Source organism: Salmo salar, chromosome 25, assembly GCF_965601325.2.
Source record: "Salmo salar chromosome 25, fSalSal1, whole genome shotgun sequence".
Lineage (NCBI taxonomy): Eukaryota > Metazoa > Chordata > Actinopteri > Salmoniformes > Salmonidae > Salmo > Salmo salar.
This window is the reverse complement of record NC_138315.1, coordinates 3,297,621-3,317,763: the sequence shown is the minus strand read 5'-3', so window position 1 is coordinate 3,317,763 and position 20,143 is coordinate 3,297,621. Positions and strand designations below refer to the sequence as shown.

The following is a 20,143-nucleotide window of genomic DNA, read 5'->3' as shown; positions in this document are numbered from 1 at the left end:
CGTAATGTCAGCTAGCGAGCCAGCCAGCTAACGTTAGCTAGCTAACAGTACACTTGAACTTGAAATGAAATCCCATTTCTGTGGCTAAACCAACTAGGCTCGTAATGTAACAATTTTATTTGTGTTTACAGATGGCATGAAAGTTCACATGTTCCAGAAGGCATTTCTGCCAAATGGCTTTCTTGTGAAATAGTGATGGGTGACATACGCCTAGTTTCCTTAAACTAGTCACAAATTCAAGCTGGGAGTGCCCTTTTTTTGTTGCGCTTGCCCCCTGAAAGGTCTGTGCACAGCCCTGCCGAGGTGTTCAGGTCATAACCGAAAGTCTCGTGCTCCCATCCACAGCCCATGTGCGATAACCATGACGACAGCGAGACTGCAGCCATCATCCTGTGTAACATGTGTGGTAACCTGTGTACCGACTGTGACCGCTTCCTCCACCTGCACCGACGCACACGCTCCCATCAGAGACAGGTCAGTAGTACCCACATTCACCTGTAGGTGGCAATCTGCTCCCAGTCATTCCATTGCCTTCAGAAAGTATTCTCACCCCTTGACTTTTTCCACATTTTGTGTTAGACTGAATTTAAAATGTGATAAATTAAATAACAAGAATGTCACTGGCCTACACACAATACCCCATAATGTCAAAGTGGAATTATGTTTTTCGAAATCTTTACAAATTACTTAAAAATGAAAAGCAGAAATTTCTTCAGTCAATAAGTATTCAGCCCTTTGTTCTGGCAAGCCTTTGTAATGGCAAGTCTAAATAAGTTCCGGATTAAAACAAGTCACATAATAAGTTGCATAGATTCACTCTGTGTGCAATAATAGTGTTTAACATGACTTTTGAACAACTACCTTAGCTCTGTACCCCACACATACAGTTATCTGTAAGGTCCCTCAGTCGAGCTATGAATTTCGAACACAGATTCAACCACAAAGACCAGGGATGTTTTCTAATGCCTCGCAAATAAGTGCACCTATTGGTAGATGGGTAAAAATAAAAAAGCAGACATTGAATGAGCATGATGAAGTTAATAATTACACTTTAGATGTTGTATCAATACACCCTGTCACAACAAAGATTCAGGCGTCCTTAATAATACTGAAAAACATTTTTTTTTAATCCTGAATACAAATCCAGTACTACACGTTACTGAGTACCACTCGATATTTTCAAGCATAGTGGTGGCTGCATCATGTTCTAGGTTTGCTTGTAATCGTTAAGGACTGGGGAGTTTTTCCAGGATAAAAAATAAATGGAATAGAGCTAAGAACAGGCAAAATCCTAGAAGAAAACCTGCTTCAGTCGGCTTTCCACCAGACACCGGGAGATTAATTCACCTTTCAGCAGAACAATATCCTAAAACACAATACCAAATCTACACTGGAGTCACTTACCAAGAAGACAGTGAATGTTCCTGAATGGCCGAGTTACTGTTTTGACTTAAATCTACTTAAAAATCTATGGCAAGACCTGGAAATGGTTTTCTATCAATGATCAACAACCAATTTGTGAAAGCCTGAAGAATTTTGAACAGAATAATTGGCAAATGTTGGACAATCCAGGTGTGGAAAGCTCTTAGAGACTTACCCAGAAAGACCCAAAGCCGTAATCACTGCCAAAGATGCTTATACAAAGTATTGACTCAGGGGTGTGAATACTTATGTAAATTAGATTTCTGTTTTTCATTTTCAATAAATTAGCAACATTTTCGAAAATCATGTATTCACTATGTCATTATTGTGTATATAAATCTGTTTAGGACTTTTTTAATTCAGGCTATAACACAAAATGTGGCACTAGAATGGGAGCCTGTCAAAATGTCATTCTTCTTTCCCCCTTTTTACCACCTGCAATAATGTGTATACCCTAATTTGTGAAGACCTGACCACTTGTAAATGTTAGATGTTTGACACAAAATACAACCTAAAATGATTCTTCCACCTACATTGGCTATAGTAATTTACAAGACAGTTTTTGGATATGCATTTAGCTTATTAAGGTATTTGTTAGTCAAGCTGTGTATTTTCAATAGTACCAATCATTCTGAAAATGTCTAACACCCTACAATCCAATTCATATTACAACAGTATCCCTTTCTGACAGGAATATAATTAAACATGGCGGTAACCCTAGTCTGCTGTTTCTCTCCAGGTGTTTAAGGAGGAGGAGGAGGCAATCAAAGTGGACCTCCACGAGGGCTGTGGGAGGACAAAGCTCTTCTGGCTCATGGCTCTGGCCGACTCTAAGACCATGAAGGCCATGGTGGAGTTCAGGGAGCACACAGGTAACAGACCCTGTCCAGACCCTTTCTGGCCCTGTCCAGAAACAACCCCTAGCTTACCATTACCCCCTAGAAACTTGTGTAGATCTGAGAGGGACTGAATATGGTTACATTTCCACCTAGCCTATTAGAAGGTAAAGTGGAGCTACTACTTGTTGCTTATACCTTTCTAATTCTTTATGATCATAAAACAACGCCGGCTGTCATGACTGTTGATATCTGCCATGTGATGTTAATGACAGGGATGTGTATGCCTTATGATCCTTTTGTTGTGCATAGCTAATGCTCTGCCTCTGTGTGCAGGGAAACCAGCCTCCAGCAGCTCAGACGCCTGTAGGTTCTGTGGCACCAGGAACGGCACCGAGCTCTCGGCCGTGGGCAGTGTCTGCTCTGACCCAGACTGCCAGGTACCAACCACTCACAACATACGTCATAATGATCATAGTTCTGAATTGCATTGATAAAGCTCTTTTCATATTCAAGTGTTCAGAGAGCTAAACTTACTTAGTCCAGTAACTTGATCATAGTAACATATTGGATCTACAGTTGAAGTCGGAAGTTTACATACACTTAGGTTGGAATCATTAAAACTCCATTAACACTCCAGAAATGTCTTGTTAACAAACTATAGTTTTGGCAAGCCGGTTAGGACATCTACTTTGTGCATGACACAAGTAATTTTTCCAACAATTTATTACAGACAGATTATTTCACTTATAATTCACTATCACAATTCCAGTGGGTCAGAAGTTTACATACACTAAGTTGACTGTGTCTTTAAACAGCTTGGAAGATTCCAGAAAATGTAATGGCTTTAGAAGCTTCTGATAGGCTAATTGACATCATTTGAGTCAATTGGAGGTGTACCTGTGGTTGTATTTCAAGGCCTACCTTCAAACTCAGTGCCTCTTTGCTTGACATCATGGGAAAATCAAAAGAAATCAGCTAAGACCTCAGAAAATAAATTGTAGACCTCCACAAGTCTGGTTCATCCTTGGGAGCAATTTCCAAATGCCTGAAGGTACCACGTTCATCTGTTCAAACAATGGTACGCAAGTTACAAACACCATGGGACCACGCATCCGTCATACCACTCAGGAAGGAGATGCGTTCTGTCTCCTAGAGATGAACGTACTTTGGTGCGAAAATTGCAAATCAATCCCAGAATAACAGCAAAGGACCTTGTGAAGATGCTGGAGGAAACATGGATCAAAAGTATCTATATCCACAGTAAAATGAGTCCTATATCGACATAACCTGAAAGGCTGCTCAGCAAGGAAGAAGCCACTGCTCCAAAACCATATAAAAAGCCAGACTACAGTTCGCAACTGCACATGGGGACAAAGATCATACTTTTTGGAGAAATATCCTCTGGTCTTATGAAACTGTTTGGCCATAATGACCATTGTCATGTTTGGAGGAAAAAGGGGGAGGCTTGCAAGCCAAAGAATACCATCCCAACCCGTGAAGCATGGGGGTGGCAGCATCATGGGGGTGTTTTGCTGCAGGAGTGACTGGTGCACTTCACAAAATAGATGGAATCATGAGGTTGGACAATTATGTGGATATATTGAAGCAACATCTCAAGACATCAGTCAGGAAGTTAAAGTTTGGTCGCAAATGGGTCTTCCAAAGTCTTGGCAAAATGGCTTAAGGACAACAAAATCTATGTATTGGAGTGGCCATCACAAAGCCCTGACTTCAATCCTATTGAACAATTGTGGGCATAACTGAAAAGGTGTGTGCGAGCAAGGAGGCCTACAAACCTGACTCAGTTACACCAGCTCTGTCAGGAGTAATGGGCCAAAGTTCACCCAACTTATTGTGGGAAGCTTGTGGAAGGATACCTGAAACGTTTGACCCAAGTTAAACAATTTAAAGGCAATGCTAACAAATACTAATTGAGTGTATGTAAACTTCTGACCCACTGGGAATGTGATGAAAGAAATAAAAGCTGAAATAAGCCATTCTCTCTACTTTTATTCTGACATTTCACATTCTTAAAATAAAGCGGTGATCCTAACTGACCCAAGACAGGGAATTTTTACTAGGATTAAATGTCAGGAATTGTGAAAAACTGAGTTTAAATGTATTTGGCTAAGGTGTATGTAAACTTCCGACTTCAACTGTATATAGCTAGCTCTTTCAAAGTGTTCAAAACGCGTAGGCCATACAAATTGAATGTTTAACTGATACATTTTATGGAAAAGTGAGACGAGTGGGGAAAAAATAAGGGGGAAAAGTGAATATACTATAACGGCCTTAGTTCAACACTTAGCAACCTAATATTTTTATTTATTTAACTAGGCAAGTCGGTTAAGAACTAATTCTTATTTTACAATGACAGTCTACCCCTGCCAAACGCTGTGCAAATTGTGCGCTGACCTATGGGTCTCCCGATCACGGCCATTTGTGATACAGCCCGGGATCGAACCAGGGTCTGTAGTGACGCCTCTAGCACTGAGATGCAGTGCCTTAGACCGCTTGCCACTCAGGAGATGTTAGCCTCTGGGGAGGCTAAAAGAGGCATAGTTCAGCCATAATCTGAGCAGAACTTGTATGTCTCTTTATTGGAAGCTTGAGGACATTCTTTATTAACTATAATCTTGCAATTTTTCATTTTACAACTTTTCACATTTCAGATATTTATTTGTATTTTACGTTTGAGAAAAGTGAAAAATAGCATCCTTTAAAACTTCTTTGGGCTTGGGGGCAGTATTTTGACGTCTGGATGACAAGCGTACCCAAAGTAAACTGCCTGTTACTCCGGCCCAGATGCTAGGATATGCATATAATTGGTAGATTTGGATAGAAAACAATCTAAAGTTTCCAGAACTGTTAAAATGATGTCTGTGAGTATAACAGAACTGATATGGCAGGCGAAAACCTGAGGAAAATCCATCCAGGAAGTGGGATTTTTTTTGATGTGGGTGGTTTTCAATTGAATGCCTATTGAGTATCTAATGGGTTAGGACCCAGATTGCAGTTCCTATTGCTTCCACTAGATGTCAACCGTCTTTAGACATTGTTTCAGGCTTGTTTTCTGAAAAATGAATAAGAATAAGAAAGAGACCTTTCTGTCAGTGGACTGTAGAATCATGCAGTACTGGTTTGCGCGCGTGACCGAGTGCGCGGCCTTCGTTGTTTTTCCTTTCTATTGAATACGCTATTGTCCGGTTGAAATATTATTGATTATTTAGACAATTGACAACCTGAGGATTAATTATAAACATCGTTTGACATGTTTCAACGAACTTTACCGGTACTATTGGGATGTATTCGTCTGCATGTTTTGACCGCCTTTGAACCAGTGGATTACTGAACAAAATGTGCCAATAAAACAGAGTTTTTGGGATATAACGAGGGACTTTATCGAACAAAACAAACATTTATTGTGTAGCTGGGACTCTTGTGACTGCAACCAGATGAAGATCTTCAAAGGTAAGTGATTAATTTTATTGCTATTTGTATGCTTTCACGTAAAGCCTTATTGAAATCTGACAAAGCGGCTGGATTAACAAGAAGTTAATCTTTAAACCGATATTTAACACATGTATTTTTATGAATGTTTATTATGACTATTTCTGTATTTTGAGTTTGGCGCTCTGCAATTTCACGCGCCAGACAGGTTAAATATTACATTTGTATGGCCTTAGCTTACATCATCCGCCACTATTATGAAAAACCCAACTCGGTAATAATGATTATAGTAATGGATTTTCAACTGTCTAAACTTACCTTACCTGCCACCAGTGGGAGACACCCAACTCAACTTGGCTTATTAGGCTTGGAGTCCATTCAATATATGGACATTGAAATTCTATTTATTTTAAATTGTACAGTTCATGAATTGAATTCCAAGTCACTCTCTAAATTGATAGATTTGAAATCGATTTGACCTCGACTCTGCTGTACAGTATTGCACTGCAAAGGGTGTTGCTATTTTAAACACACTTTGAACAAAGTTGGATTTGATTAGATGTAAAAAGCATAATATGACCCTCCGTGTCCTATGTAGGAGTATGCCAAGCTGGCGTGCAGTAAGACGCACGCGTGCGGCCACCCCTGTGGCGGGGTGAAGAATGAGGAGAGCTGCCTGCCCTGTCTGCATGGCTGCGACAAGAGCACAGGCTGCCTGAAACAGGACGCCGACGACATGTGCATGATCTGCTTCACAGAGGCGCTCTCTGCCGCTCCCGCTGTCCAGGTATACTATACTATACTGTACACAGAATTAAATACAATATACTATTATTTATTAATATTATATTGTATCTCTATGATACTCTGACTTGCTTGAATCAGACGGTAACTCACCTGGGTTCAATTAGTATCCGTTTTCTTTCGTGTGTGTGTGTATATATATATATATGTCTGTGTATTTTTATGAATGTTTATTATGACTATTTCTGTATTTTGAGTTTGGCGCTCTGCAATTTCACCAGATGTTGTCGAGGTATACATATACATACAGTCGTGGCCAAAAGTTTTGAGAATGACGCAAATATTAATTTCCACAAAGTTTGCTACTTCAGTGTCTTTAGATATTTTTGTCAGATGTTACAATGGAATACTGAAGTATAATTACAAGCATTTCATAAGTGTCAAAGGCTTTTATTGACAATTACATGAAGTTGATGCAAAGAGTCAATATTTGCATTGTTGACCATTCTTTTTCAAGACCTCTGCAATCTGCCCTGGCATGCTGTCAAATAACTTCTGGGCCACATCCTGACTGATGGCAGCCCATTCTTACATAATCAATGCTTGGAGTTTGTCAGAATTTGTGGGTTTTTGTTTATCCACCCGCCTCTTGAGAATTGACCACAAATTCTCAATGGGATTAAGGTCTGGGGAGTTTCCTGGCCATGGACCCAAAATATCGATGTTTTGTTCCCCGAGCCACTTAGTTATCACTTTTGCCTTATGGCAAGGTCCTCGATCATACTGGAAAAGGCATTGTTCGTCACCAAACTGTTCCTGGATGGTTGGGAGAAGTTGCTCTCGGAGGATGTGTTGGTACCATTCTTTATTCATGGCTGTGTTCTTAGGCAAAATTGTGAGTGAGCCCACTCCCTTGGCTGAGAAGCAACTCCACACATGAATTGTCTCAGGATGCTTTACTGTTGGCATGGTAGCGCTCACCTTGTCTTCTCCGGACAAGCTTTTTTCCAGCTGCCCCAAACAATCGGAAAGGGGATTCATCAGAGAAAATGACTTAACCCCAGTCCTCAGCAGTCCAATCCCTGTACCTTTTGCAGAATATCAGTCTGTCCCTGATGTTTTTCCTGGAGAGAAGTGGCTTCTTTGCTGCCCTTCTTGACACTAGGCCATCCTCCAAAAGTCTTTGCCTCACTGTGCGTGCAGATGCACTCACACCTGCCTGCTGCCATTCCTGAGCAAGCTCTGTACTGGTGGTGCCCCAATCCCGCAGCTGAATCAACTGTAGGAGACGGTCCTGGCGCTTGCTGGACTTTCTTGGGCGCCCTGAAGCCTTCTTCACAACAATTGAACCGCCCTCCTTGAAGTTCTTAATGATCCGATAAATGGTTGATTTAGGTGCAATCTTACTGGCAGCAATATCCTTCCCTGTGAAGCCCTTTTTGTGCAAACCAATGATGACGGCACGTGTTTCCTTGCAGGTAACCATGTTAGACAGAGGAAGAACAATGATTCCAAACACCACCCTCCTTTTGAAGCTTCCAGTCTGTTATTCGAACTCAATCAGCAAGACAGAGTGATCTCCATCCTTGTCAACACTCACACCTGTGTTAACGAGAGAATCACTGACATGTTGTCAGCTGGTCCTTTTGTGGCAGGGCTGAAATGCAGATGAAATTTTTTTGGGGGGATTCAGTTCATTTGAATGGCAAAGAGGGACTTTGCAATTAATTGCAATTTCTTCTGATCACTCTTCATAACATTCTGGAGTATATGCAAATTGCCATCATACAAACTGAGGCAGCAGACTTTGTGAAAATGTATATTTGTTATTCTCAAAACTTTTGGCCACGACTGTGTGTATATATTTATATGTATGTGTGTGTATACACAGTACAAGGTCAAAGGTTTGGACACACCTACTCATTTTTTCTACGTAGTTGAATAATAGTGAAGACATCAAAACTATAAAATAACACATATGGAAGCATGTAGTAACCAAGAAAGTGATAAACAAATCAAAATATATTTGGTATATTTGAGATTCTTCAAAGTAGCCACCCTTTGCCTTGATGACAGCTCTTGGCATTCTCTCAACCAGCTTCATAAGGTAGTCACCTGGAATGCATTTAAATGAACGTGTCTTGTTAAAGTATATTTTTGTAATTTCTTTCCTTCTTAATGCATTTGAGCCAATCAGTTGTGTTGTGACAAGGTAGGGGTGGTATCCAGAAGATGGCCCTATTGGGGGAAAGACCAAGTCCATATTATGTCAAGAACAGCTCAATTAAGCAAAGAGAAACTACAGTCCATTACTTTAAGACATTTTCTTCAATGTAGTCGCAAAAACCATCAAGCACTATGATGAAACTGGCTCTCATGAGGACCGCCACAGGAAAAAAAGACCCAGAGTTACCTCTGCTGCAGAGGATAGATTCATGGTCGAATTGCTGCAAAGAAACCACTACTAAACGACACCAATAAGAAGAAGAGACTTGCTTGGGCCAAGAAACACGAGCAATGGACATTAGACCGGTGGAAATCTATAATTTGGTCTGATGAGTCCAAATTTGAGATTTCTGGTTCCAACCGCTGTCTTTGTGAGATGCAGAGTTGGTGAACGCATGATCTTTCCATGTATGGTTCCCACCATGAAGCATGGAGGAGGAGGTGTGGGGGTGCTTTCCTGGTGACACTGTCAGTGATTTATTTAGAATTCAATGCACACTTAACCAGCATGGCTGCAGCAATACGCCATCCCATCTGTTTTGCGCTTAGTGGGACTATCATTTGTTTTTAGCAGGACAATGACCCAACACACCTCCAGTCTGTGTAAGGGCTATTTGACCAAGAACAAGGGTCATGGAGTGCTGCATCAGATGACGTGGCCCCCACAATCACCCGACCTTAACCCAATTGAGATGGTTTTGGACAAGTTGGACTAATGGAATAATGTGTCACTGAACAAAGGGGGGGGTCAAAATCAAAAGTAACAGTCATGGTGTGGTCACCAGCTGCATTAAGTACTGCAGTGCAACTCCTCCTCATGGACTGCACCAGAGTGGCCAGTTCTTGCTGTGAGATGTTACCCCACTCGTCCTCCAAGGCACCTGCAAGTTCCCGGACATTTCTGAGGGGAATGGCCCTAGCCCTCACCCTCCGATCCAACAGGTCCCAGACGTGCTCAATGGGATTGAGATCCGGGCTCTTCGCTGGCCATGGCAGAACACTGACATTCCTGTCTTGCAGGAAATCACACACAGAAAGAGCAGTATGGCTGGTGGCATTGTCATGCTGGAGGGTCATGTCAGGATGAGCCTGCAGGAAGGGTACCACATGAGGGAGGAGGATGTCTTCCCTGTAATGCACAGCGTTGAGATTGCCTACAATGACAACAAGCTCAGTCCGATGATGCTGTTACACACTGCCCCAGACCATGACGGACCCTCCACCTCCAAATTGATCCCGCTCCAGAGTACAGGCCTCGGTGTAACGCTCATTCCTTCGACGATAAACGCAAATCCGACCATCACCCCTAGTGAGACAATACCGCGACTCGTCAGTGAAGAGCACTTTTTGCCAGTCCTGTCTGGTCTAGCGACGGTGGGTTTGTGCCCATAAGCGACGTTGTTGCCAGAGATAACTGGCCTACATGCCCTCAGTCCAGCCTATTGCAGACAGTCTGAGCACCGATGGAGGGATTGTGTATTCCTGGTTTAACTCGTGCAGTTGTTGCCATCCTGTACCTGTCCCGCAGGTGTAATGTACCAGGTGTACCACAGTGGTCTGAAGATGATCAGCTGTCCATCCTGTCTCCCTGTAGCGCTGTCTTAGGCGTCTCACAGTACGGACATTGCAATTTATTGCCCTGGCCACATCTGCAGTCTCATGCCTCCGGTACGTTCACGCAGATGAGCAAGGACCCTGGGCGTCTTTCTTTTGGTGTTTTTCAGAGTCAAAAACTGCCTCAAGTTTTCATAACTGTGACCTTAATTGCCTACTGTCTGTAAGCTGTTAGTGTCTTAACGACCGTTCCACAGGTGCATGTTTATGGTTTATTGAACAAGCATGGGGAAACAGTGTATAAACCCTTTACAATGAAGATATCTGGATTTTTACGAATTATCTTTGCAAGATAGGGTACTGAAAATGGGACGTTTCTTTTTTTGCTGAGATTATTGAAAAAAATATATATTTGTTTTACCTCCCTGAAGTGCCAGATGGGTAGGATTTGAACTTGTGGGACAATTCCATTGGTTTTGTTGTTTGAAAAGAAAACAACAAATACTATTTGAACCAAGGTTTGTTGTTTTACCTTTATGCCAAAGATGTGTTCAGATTCTATGTGTGTGATTCTGTTTTGTTCCTCAGCTGGACTGCAGTCACGTGTTCCATCTCCAGTGTACCCGTCGTGTTCTGGACAACCGCTGGCTCGGACCCAGGATCACCTTTGGCTTCATGTCCTGCCCAATCTGCAAGGTACTATTCACCTTATGTAGCCCCGCCCACTTGACCTGAGCCATTTCAAACGTGATTGTCCTACAACTTCCGGCCCATTGACACACAAGCAAAACCATGGTTAAATATTAAATAAATGTGTCGTTATCATGTAGTATAAGCACTCGGAAGCCGACATTAGCATATTCAGCATTCCTAAAGGCCATAAAATGGCGGGTTAGCTAGCTAGCTTATTAGGCTGTATCAAATGGTCGTTATCTGTACAGGCTGTATTACTTTTTAATTGAAGATCAATGCTTGAAAGGGCAAATGTTGTTAGACACAGAATACCAATGACAAAAGACAGCAACAGTGCTGAAATGTTTTGATGTCCATAGCATTAAGATATTTGCAGTCGGTTGTGCCCAATGATTTATAGAAACACTAGATGACTTGCCACTGTGCCTCCATCTTGGAGCTATAGAAATGCATGTATTAATCTATACATTCATTTTTGGACACATTTATTCTATTACAGACACTTTAAGCCATCATTTTAAGTTATATTATGTGGGCAAAAATATATAACATTTTCCTTAAGGAATATATTTTTTTAATAATAATGTTACTGTCCCCACTACATTAAAAAAAGACCTAGCAGCTACTCTTACTAGGGTCCAGCGAAATTAAGGCAGTTGTACATTCTTTTCAACATTACAATACATTCACAACAGATTTCACAGCACAGTCTGCCCTCAGGCCACTACTCTACTACCACATACAGTATCTACAACATAAAATACATGTGAACATGTGTGTGTATAGTGCGTATGTTATTGTGTGTTTACATGCATGTGGCTGTGCCTATGTTTGTGTTGCTTCACAGTCCCCGCTGTTCAATGAGGTGTATCTGTTTTTGAAATCAAATTTTACTGTTTGCATGAGTTACTTGATGTGGAATAGAGTTCTATGGCGTCATGGCTCTATGTTGTAGTGTGCGCCTCCCATGGACTGTTGGACTGTGAAGAGACCAGTTGGCATGTCTTGTGGGGGTATACATGGGTGTCTGAGCTGTGTGCCAGTATTTCAAACAGACATTTAACATTTCAATACCTCTCACAAATACAAGTAGTGATGAAGTCAATCTCTCCTCCACTTTGAGCCAGGAGAGATTGACATGCATATGATTAATATTAGCTCTCTGTGTACATCCAAGGGCCAGCCGTACTGCCCTGTTCTGAGCCATTTGCAATCTTTTTAAGTCCCTCTTTGTAGCACCTGACCACATGACTGAACAGTAGTCCAGGTGCGACAAAACTAGGGCCTTAAGGACCTGCCTTGTTGTTAGTGCTGTTAAGAAGGAAGAGCAGCGCTTTATTATGGACAGACTTCTCCCCATCTTAGTTTCTGTTGTATCAATATGTTTTCACCATAGCAGTTTACAATCCAGGGTTACTCCAAGCAGTTTAGTCACCTCAACTTGTTTAATTTCAACATTATTCATTAGAAGATTTAGTTGAGGTTTAGGATTTAGTGAATGTTTTGTCCCAGATACAATGCTTTTAGTTTTAGAAATATTTAGGACTAATTTATTCCTTGCCACCGACTCTGAAACTAGCTGCAGCTCTTTGTTCGTGTTGCAGTCATTTCTGTAGCTGTAGTAGCTGATGTCTATAGTGTTGAGTCATTTGCATACATACACAAGCCAGTGGCATGTCATTAGTAAAGTTTGAAAAAAGTAAGGGGCCTAGACAGCTTCCCGGGGAATTCCTGATTCTACCTGGATTAAAGAACAGCCTTTGTGTTCTCTTAGACAGGTAACTCTTAATCCAAAATATAGCAGGGAGTGTAAAGCCATAACACATACGTTTTTCCAGAAGCAGACTATGATGGATAATGTCAAAAGCCGCACTGAAGTCTAACAAAATAGCCACAACAATAATTCTTATTATCAATTTCTCTCAGCCAATCATTAGTCATTTGTGTGACCGCCTTGCTTTTTGAATGTTCTTTCCTAAAAGCGTGCTGAGTCTGTCAATTTGTTTACTGTAAAATAGCATTATCTCAATAAACACAATTTTTTTCAACAATGTTTCTAACGGTTGGTAACAGGCTGATTGGTCGGCTATTTGAGCCAGTGAAGGGGGCTTTACTATTCTTAGGTAGGGGAGTTTGCCCTTTTGCCAAAAATGTAATTTAAGGTGCTCAACAGCTTTTTACTGTCATTCTTTGTCATTTATCTTTGTTTCATAGTGTAGTTTCTACTTTTTTTTCAGTTGAGTCGCATGATTGCTCAATTTGCAATATGTTTGCCAATTGGTTGTGCAGCCAGACTTATTTTCCATTTCTTTTGCCTCATCCTGCTCAACCATACTATTCTTCATCAATCCACAGGGATTTAAGTTTTCATAGTAATTTTCTTAATGGGTGAATGCTTATTAGTAACTGGGATAAGCAATTTCATAAATGTATCAAGTGCAGCGTCTCATTACACACCATGGACCAAAAAATATTCTTTACATCAGCAACATAGGAATCAATACAAAACATATTGTATGACCTCTTATACGCTATATTAGGCCCAGCCTTTGGAACTATGGTTTTCCTAGATACAGTTGAAGTCGGATGTTGAAATGCACCTTAGCCAAATACATTTAAAGTCAGTTTTTCACAATTCCTGATATTTAATCCTAGTAAAAATTCCCTGTCTTGGTTCAGTTAAGATCACCACTTTATTTTAAGAATGTGAAATGTCAGAATAATACTAGAGAGAATGATTTTCAGTTTGTATTTCTTTCATCACATTCCCAGTGGGTCAAAAGTACACTCAATTAGTATTTGGTAGCATTGCCTTTAAATTGTTTAACTTGGGTCAAACGTTTCGGGTAGCCTTCCACAAGCTTCCCACAATAAGCTGGGTGAATTTTGACCCATTCCTCCTGACAGAGCTGGTGTAAATGAGTCAGGTTTGTAGGCCTCCTTGCTCGCACACACTTTTTCAGTTCTGCCCACACATTTTCTATAGGATTGAGGTCAGGGTTTTGTGATGGCCTCTCCAATACCTTGACTTTGTTGTCCTTAAGCCATTTTGCCACAACTTTGGAAGTATGCTTGGGGTCATTGTCCATTTGGAAGACCCATTTGCGACCAAGCTTTAACTTCCTGACTGATGTCTTGAGATGTTACTTCAATATATCCACGTCGTTTTCCTACCTCATGATTCCATCTATTTTGTGAAGTGCACCAGTCCCTCCTGCAGCAAAGCACCCCCACAACATGATGCTGCCACCCCTGTGCTTCACGGTTGGGATGGTGTTCTTTAGCTTGCAAGCCTCGCCCTTTCTCCTCCAAACATAACAATGGTGATTATGGCCAAACAGTTCTATTTTTGTTTCATCAGACCAGAGGACATTTCTACAAGAAGTATGATCTTTGTCCCCATGTGCAGTTTTAAACCGTTGTCTGGCTTTTTTTATGGCGGTTTTGGAGCAGTGGATTCTTCGTTGCTGAGCGGCCTTTCAGGTTATGTCGATATAGGACTTGTTTTACTGTGGATATAGATACTTTTGTACCTGTTTCCTCCAGCATCTTCACAAGGTCCTTTGCTGTTGTTCTGGGATTGATTTGCACTTTACGCACCAAAGTAAATTCATCTCTAGGAGACAGAACGCGTCTCCTTCCTGAGCGGTATGATGGCAGCGTGGTCCCATGGTGTTTATACTTGGGTACCATTGTTTGTACAGATGAACATGGTACCTTCAGGCGTTTGGAAATTACTCCCAAGGATGAGCCAGACTTGTGGAGGTCTACAATTCTTTTTCTGAGGTCTTGGCTGATTTATTTTGATTTCCCCATGATGTCAAGCAAAGAGGCACTGAGTTTGAAGGTAGGCCTTGAAATGCATACACAGATACACCTCCAAATTATGTAAATCAGCCTCTCAGAAGCTTCTAAAGCCGTGACATCATTTTCTGGAATTTTCCAAGCTGTTTAAAGGCTCAGTCAACTTAGTGTATGTAAACATCTGACTCACTGGAATAATCTGTCTGTAAACAATTGTTGGATAAATTACGTGTCATGCACAAAGTTGATGTTACATTTCTTGTTAACAAGAAATTTGTTCAGTGGTTGAAAAACGAGTTTTAATGACTCCAACCTAAGTGTGTGTAAACTTCCGACTTCAACTGTATGGCTCCTACAATGTGATCACCACATCCGATGGATTTGGACACTGCTTTCAAGCTAATTTCTGCAGCATTAGTAAAGATTTGACCAATACATGTTGATGATTTAATTCCTGTGCTGTTTTTAACTACCCTGGTAGGTTGACTGATAACCTGAACCAGTCTGCAGGCATTATAGTTTTGAAGCTTTCTCTTGAGTGGACAGCCTGATGAAAGCCAGTCAGCATTTAAATCACCCTGAAAATAAACCTCTCTGTTGATATCACATACATTTTACATTTACATTTTAGTCATTTAGCAGACGCTCTTATCCAGAGCGACTTACAGTAGTGAATGCATACATTTCATACAATTTCATAAATTTTTTTTTTGCTGGCCCCCCGTGGGAATCGAACCCACAACCCTGGCGTTGCAAACACCATGCTCCACCAACTGAGCTACAGGGAAGGCTAACATTGTCAAGCATTTCACACATGTTATCCTGATACTAATTGTTAGCACGTGGTCTATAGCAGCTTCCCACCATAATGGGCTTTAGGTGAGGCAGATGAACCTGTAACCATATTACTTAAACAGTATTTAACATGAGATCCTCGCTAAGATTTACAGGAATGGGGCTTTGAATTTAAATGGCCACATCTCCACATTTGGCCTTTCTGTAGGTCTTATAACCATGTATTTCTACCACTGTTCATCAAAAGTATTATCTAAGTGAGTTTCAGAGATTGTCAGAATATGATTATCTGTTACTAGCAAATGATTGATTTCATGAATCTTAAGCTACATGGGCTATTTTTAGCACATTTCTGGGATGCGTGGTTGTTTTAATGCTTTGCTGGGAAACTTAGCAGAGGTAGTCATGCTCAGGTTATTTATATTAGTGCAGGGTGAGCTGCACACAGTGCACTTCCTGCTTGGGCACATCGTCTCAGTGCTAACAGTATAACTGGTTCATAGGCACATGATTACTGTATACAATAGCTGTAGGATCAGCAGAGGCATGCAGGGCAATAAGAGGGACATACATTTGGTTACTTACATTGTGTCTTCCAGCGCCCCTGAGATAATGTACATTTGCTAAAGTTTATGACAACTCAGCGACACAATGGTAGGGGATTACATGAGCTGGGCTTGAGTCATTGATAAGTCATTGTCTCAACGCAGCCTTATAATGCTGCGAAAGGATCCAGGAACTCAAGTGGTTTGGGTGGATCCCATCCTCCTTATAATACTTTGTTTCCAAAAGGTATCAAAATGGTCAATAAATGTTACAACCACAGAGCTGCAATAGTCTCGTAGCCAGTTATGGAGGGCTAACAGTCTGCTGAACCATTCAATGCCACGATTTACGGAGGGCAGAGGGACAGATATTATGGGGCGTTTGTTGGTGTCAAGTTAGTGGCCCAATCAATTCTTTAAAATCCATCTTCATGTTAATGCATTCAATATTATTATTACCGTATTTTACCGTTCTCATTGTCGAGTGGACATGTTTGCTTACTGCACAACCTAGGCTACACTTGTGAGGAACAAGTTCTGGTGTAGTTCATTTCTTTTACGAGTTGGGCTGTATGCACTACCCTCTGTAGCGCCTTACGGCCGGATGCCGAGTAGTTAAAATCCAATTGTATTTGTCACATACACATGGTTAGCAGACGTTAATGCGAGTGTAGCAAAATGCTTGTGCTTCTAGTTCCAACCATGCAGTAATATCTAACAAGTAATCTAACTATTTCACAACAACTACCTTATACACACAAGTGTAAAGGAATGAATAAGAATATGTACATAAAAATATGTGGATGAGCGATGGCCGAACGGCATAGGCAAGATGCAGTAGATGGTATAGAGTACAGTATATACATATGAGATGAGTAATGAAGGGTATGTAAACATTATATGAAGTGGCTAGTGATACATTTATTACATCCAATTTTTTATTATTAAAGTGGCTAGAGATTTGAGTCAGTATGTTGGCAGCAGCCACTCAATGTTAGTGATGGCTGTTTAACAGTCTGATGGCCTTGAGAAAGAAGCTGTCTCTCGGTCCCAGCTTTGATGCACCTGTACTGACCTCACCTTCTGGATGATAGCGGGGTGAACAGGCAGTGGCTCGGGTGGTTGTTGTCCTTGATTATCTTTTTGTCCTTCCTGTGACATCGGGTGGTGTAGGTGTCCTGGAAGGCAGGTAGTTTGCCCCCGGTGATGCGTTGTGCAGACCTCACTACCCTCTGGAGAGCCTTACGGTTGTGGGCGGAGCAGTTGCCGTACCAGGCGGTGATACAGCCCGACAGGATGCTCTCGATTGTGCATCTGTAAAGGTTTTTGAGTGTTTTTGGTGACAAGCCGAATTTCTTCAGCCTTCTGAGATTGAAGAGACGCTACTGCGCCTTCTTCACCACGCTGTCTGTGTGGGTGGACCATTTCAGTTTGTCCGTGATGTGTACGCCGAGGAACTTTCCACCTTCTCAACTACTGTCCCGTCGATGTGGATAGGGGCTGCTCCCTCTGCTGTTTCCTGAAGTCCACGATCATCTCCTTTGTTTTGTTGACATTGAGTGCAAGGTTATTTTCCTGACACCGCACTCCGAGGGCCCTCACCCACCTCCCTGTAGGTCGTCTCGTCGTTGTTGGTAATCAAGCCTACCACTGTAGTGTCGTCTGCAAACTTGATGATTGAGTTGGAGGCGTGCATGGCCACGCAGTCATGGGTGAACAGGGAGTACAGGAGAGGGCTGAGAACGCACCCTTGTGGGGCCCCAGTGTTGAGGATCAGCGGGGTGGAGATGTTGTTTCCTACCCTCACCACCTGGGGGCGGCCGTCAGGAAGTCCAGGACCCAGTTGCCCAGGGCGGGGTCGAGACTCAGGGTTTCAAGCTTAATGACGAGTTTGGAGGGTACTATGGTGTTAAATGCTGAGCTGTAGTCGATGAACAGCATTCTTACATAGGTATTCCTCTTGTCCAGATGGATTAGGGCAGTGTGATTGCGATTGTGTCGTCTGTGGACCTATTGGGGCGGTAAGCAAATTGGAGTGGGTCTAGGGTGTCAGGTAGGGTGGCGGTGATATGGTCCTTGACTAGTCTCTCAAAGCACTTCATGATGACGGAAGTGAGTGCTACGGGGCGATAGTCATTTAGCTCAGTTACCTTAGCTTTCTTAGGAACAGGAGCAATGGTGGCCCTCTTGAAGCATGTGGGAACAGCAGACTGGGATAAGGATTGATTGAATATGTCTGTAAACACACCAGCCAGCTGGTCTGCACATGCTCTGAGGACTCGGCTACCGATGCCGTATGGGCCGGCAGCCTTGTGAGGGTTTTACTCACGTTGGCTGCAGTGAAGGAGAGCCCGCAGGTTTTGGTAGCGGGCCGTGTCGGTGGCACTGTATTGTCCTCAAAGCAAGCAAAGAAGTTGTTTAGTTTGTCTGGGAGCAAGACATCGTGGTCCGTGACGAGGCTGGTTTTCTTTTTGTAGTCCGAAATTGACTGTAGACCCTGCCACACACCTCTCGTATCTGAGCCGTTGAATTGCGGCTCTACTTTGTCTCTATACTGACGCTTAGCTTGTTTGATTGCCTTGCGGAGGGAATAGCTACACTTGTTTGTATTCGGTCATGTTTGCGGTCGCCTTGCCCGGTTGCCATCACCAAGCAGTGATGTAGGCAGTCAAGATGCTATCAATGGTGCAGCTGTAGAACTTTGAGGATCGGAGGGCCCATGCCAAATCTTTTCAGCCTCCTGATGGGGAAGAAGCACTTTTCACAACTGTGGTAGTGTGTTTGGACCATGATATGTCGTTAGTGATGTGAGCACCAAGGAACTTGAAACGCTTGATCGTCTCCACTACAGCCCCGTGGCAAACTTAATTCGCCATGCAGACGTGGATGAACAGCGAGTACAGGAGGGGGCTAAACCCCCATGTTGAGGGTCAGCGTGGCGGTTGTTTTTGCCTACCCTCACCACCTTGGGGCGGCCCGTCAGAAAGTCCAGGATCGAAATGCAGTGGGAGGTGTTTAATCCAGGGTCCTTAACTTAGTGATGACCTTGGAGAGCACTATGGTGTTGAACGCTGAGCTGTATTCAATGACGAGCATTCTCATGTAGGTGTTTCTTTTGTCCAGGTGGGAAAGGGCAGTGTGGAGTGCAATAGAGAGTGTGTCATCTGTGGGTCTGTTAGGGCGGTATGCAAATTGGAGTGGGTCTAGGGCTTCTGGGGTGATGGTGTTAATGTGAGCCATGACCAGCCTTTCAAAGCATTTCATGGCTGCAGATGTGAATGCTACTGGGCGATAGTCATTTAGCAAAGTTACGTTGGCCTTCTTGGGCACGGGACTATGGTGGTCTGCTTAAAACATATGGGTATTACAAACTGAGTCAGGGAGAGGTTGAAAATGTCAGGGAAGACACTTGTCAGCGAGTTCTCTGAGTACGCGTCCTGGTAATCCGTCTGGCCCTGCGGCCTTCTGAATGTTAACCTGTTTAAAGGTCTTACTCTAATTTGGCTACGAAGAGCATGATCACAGAGTCCGGAACAGCTGGTGCTCTCATGCATGGTTCCATGTCGCTTGCCTCGAAACGCGCAAAGAAGGCATTAAGTCTAGTAGGCTCTCGTCACTGAGCAGCTCGCAGCTGGGCTTCCCTTTGTAGTCCGTGATAGTTTGCAAGCCCTGCCACATCTGACGAGCATCAGAGCCAGTGTAGTAGGATTCAATCTTAGTCCTGTTTGATAGTTCGTCTGAGGGCATAGCGGGATTTCTTAGAAGCTTCCAGGTTAGTCCTGTTCATTGAAATCGGCAGCTTTACCCTTTATTTCGGTATGGATGTTGCCTGTAATCCATGGCTTCTGGTTGGGATATGTACGTACGGTCATTGTGGGGACGACGTCGTAAATGCACTTATTGATGAAGCCAGTGACTGATGTGGTATACACCTCAATGCCATTGGATGAATCACAGAACATATTCCAGTCTGTACTGGCAAAACAGTCCTGTAGCATCCGCATCATCTGACTACTTCCATAATGAGCCAGTCACTAATACATCCTGCTTTAGTTTTTGCTTCTAAGCAGG

General features: G+C 42.5%; 1 protein-coding gene across 21 annotated transcripts in view; it reads left to right on the top strand.

Annotated features, from left to right (window-relative positions):
- LOC100380858 (E3 ubiquitin-protein ligase MYCBP2) overlaps positions 1-20,143 on the top strand; it is a 354,690-nt gene that overhangs the window by 321,659 nt on the left and 12,888 nt on the right. For 20 of the 21 annotated variants that reach the window (XM_082968826.1, XM_082968836.1, XM_082968833.1 and 17 more), the window contains 5 exons: positions 346-474; positions 2,162-2,294; positions 2,595-2,698; positions 6,310-6,498; positions 10,824-10,931. In XM_082968826.1, the coding sequence (XP_082824952.1) occupies positions 346-474; positions 2,162-2,294; positions 2,595-2,698; positions 6,310-6,498; positions 10,824-10,931 (663 nt within the window). The remainder of the gene's footprint in view (positions 1-345; positions 475-2,161; positions 2,295-2,594; positions 2,699-6,309; positions 6,499-10,823; positions 10,932-20,143) is intronic. The other variant, XM_082968818.1, reaches the window with a different exon arrangement.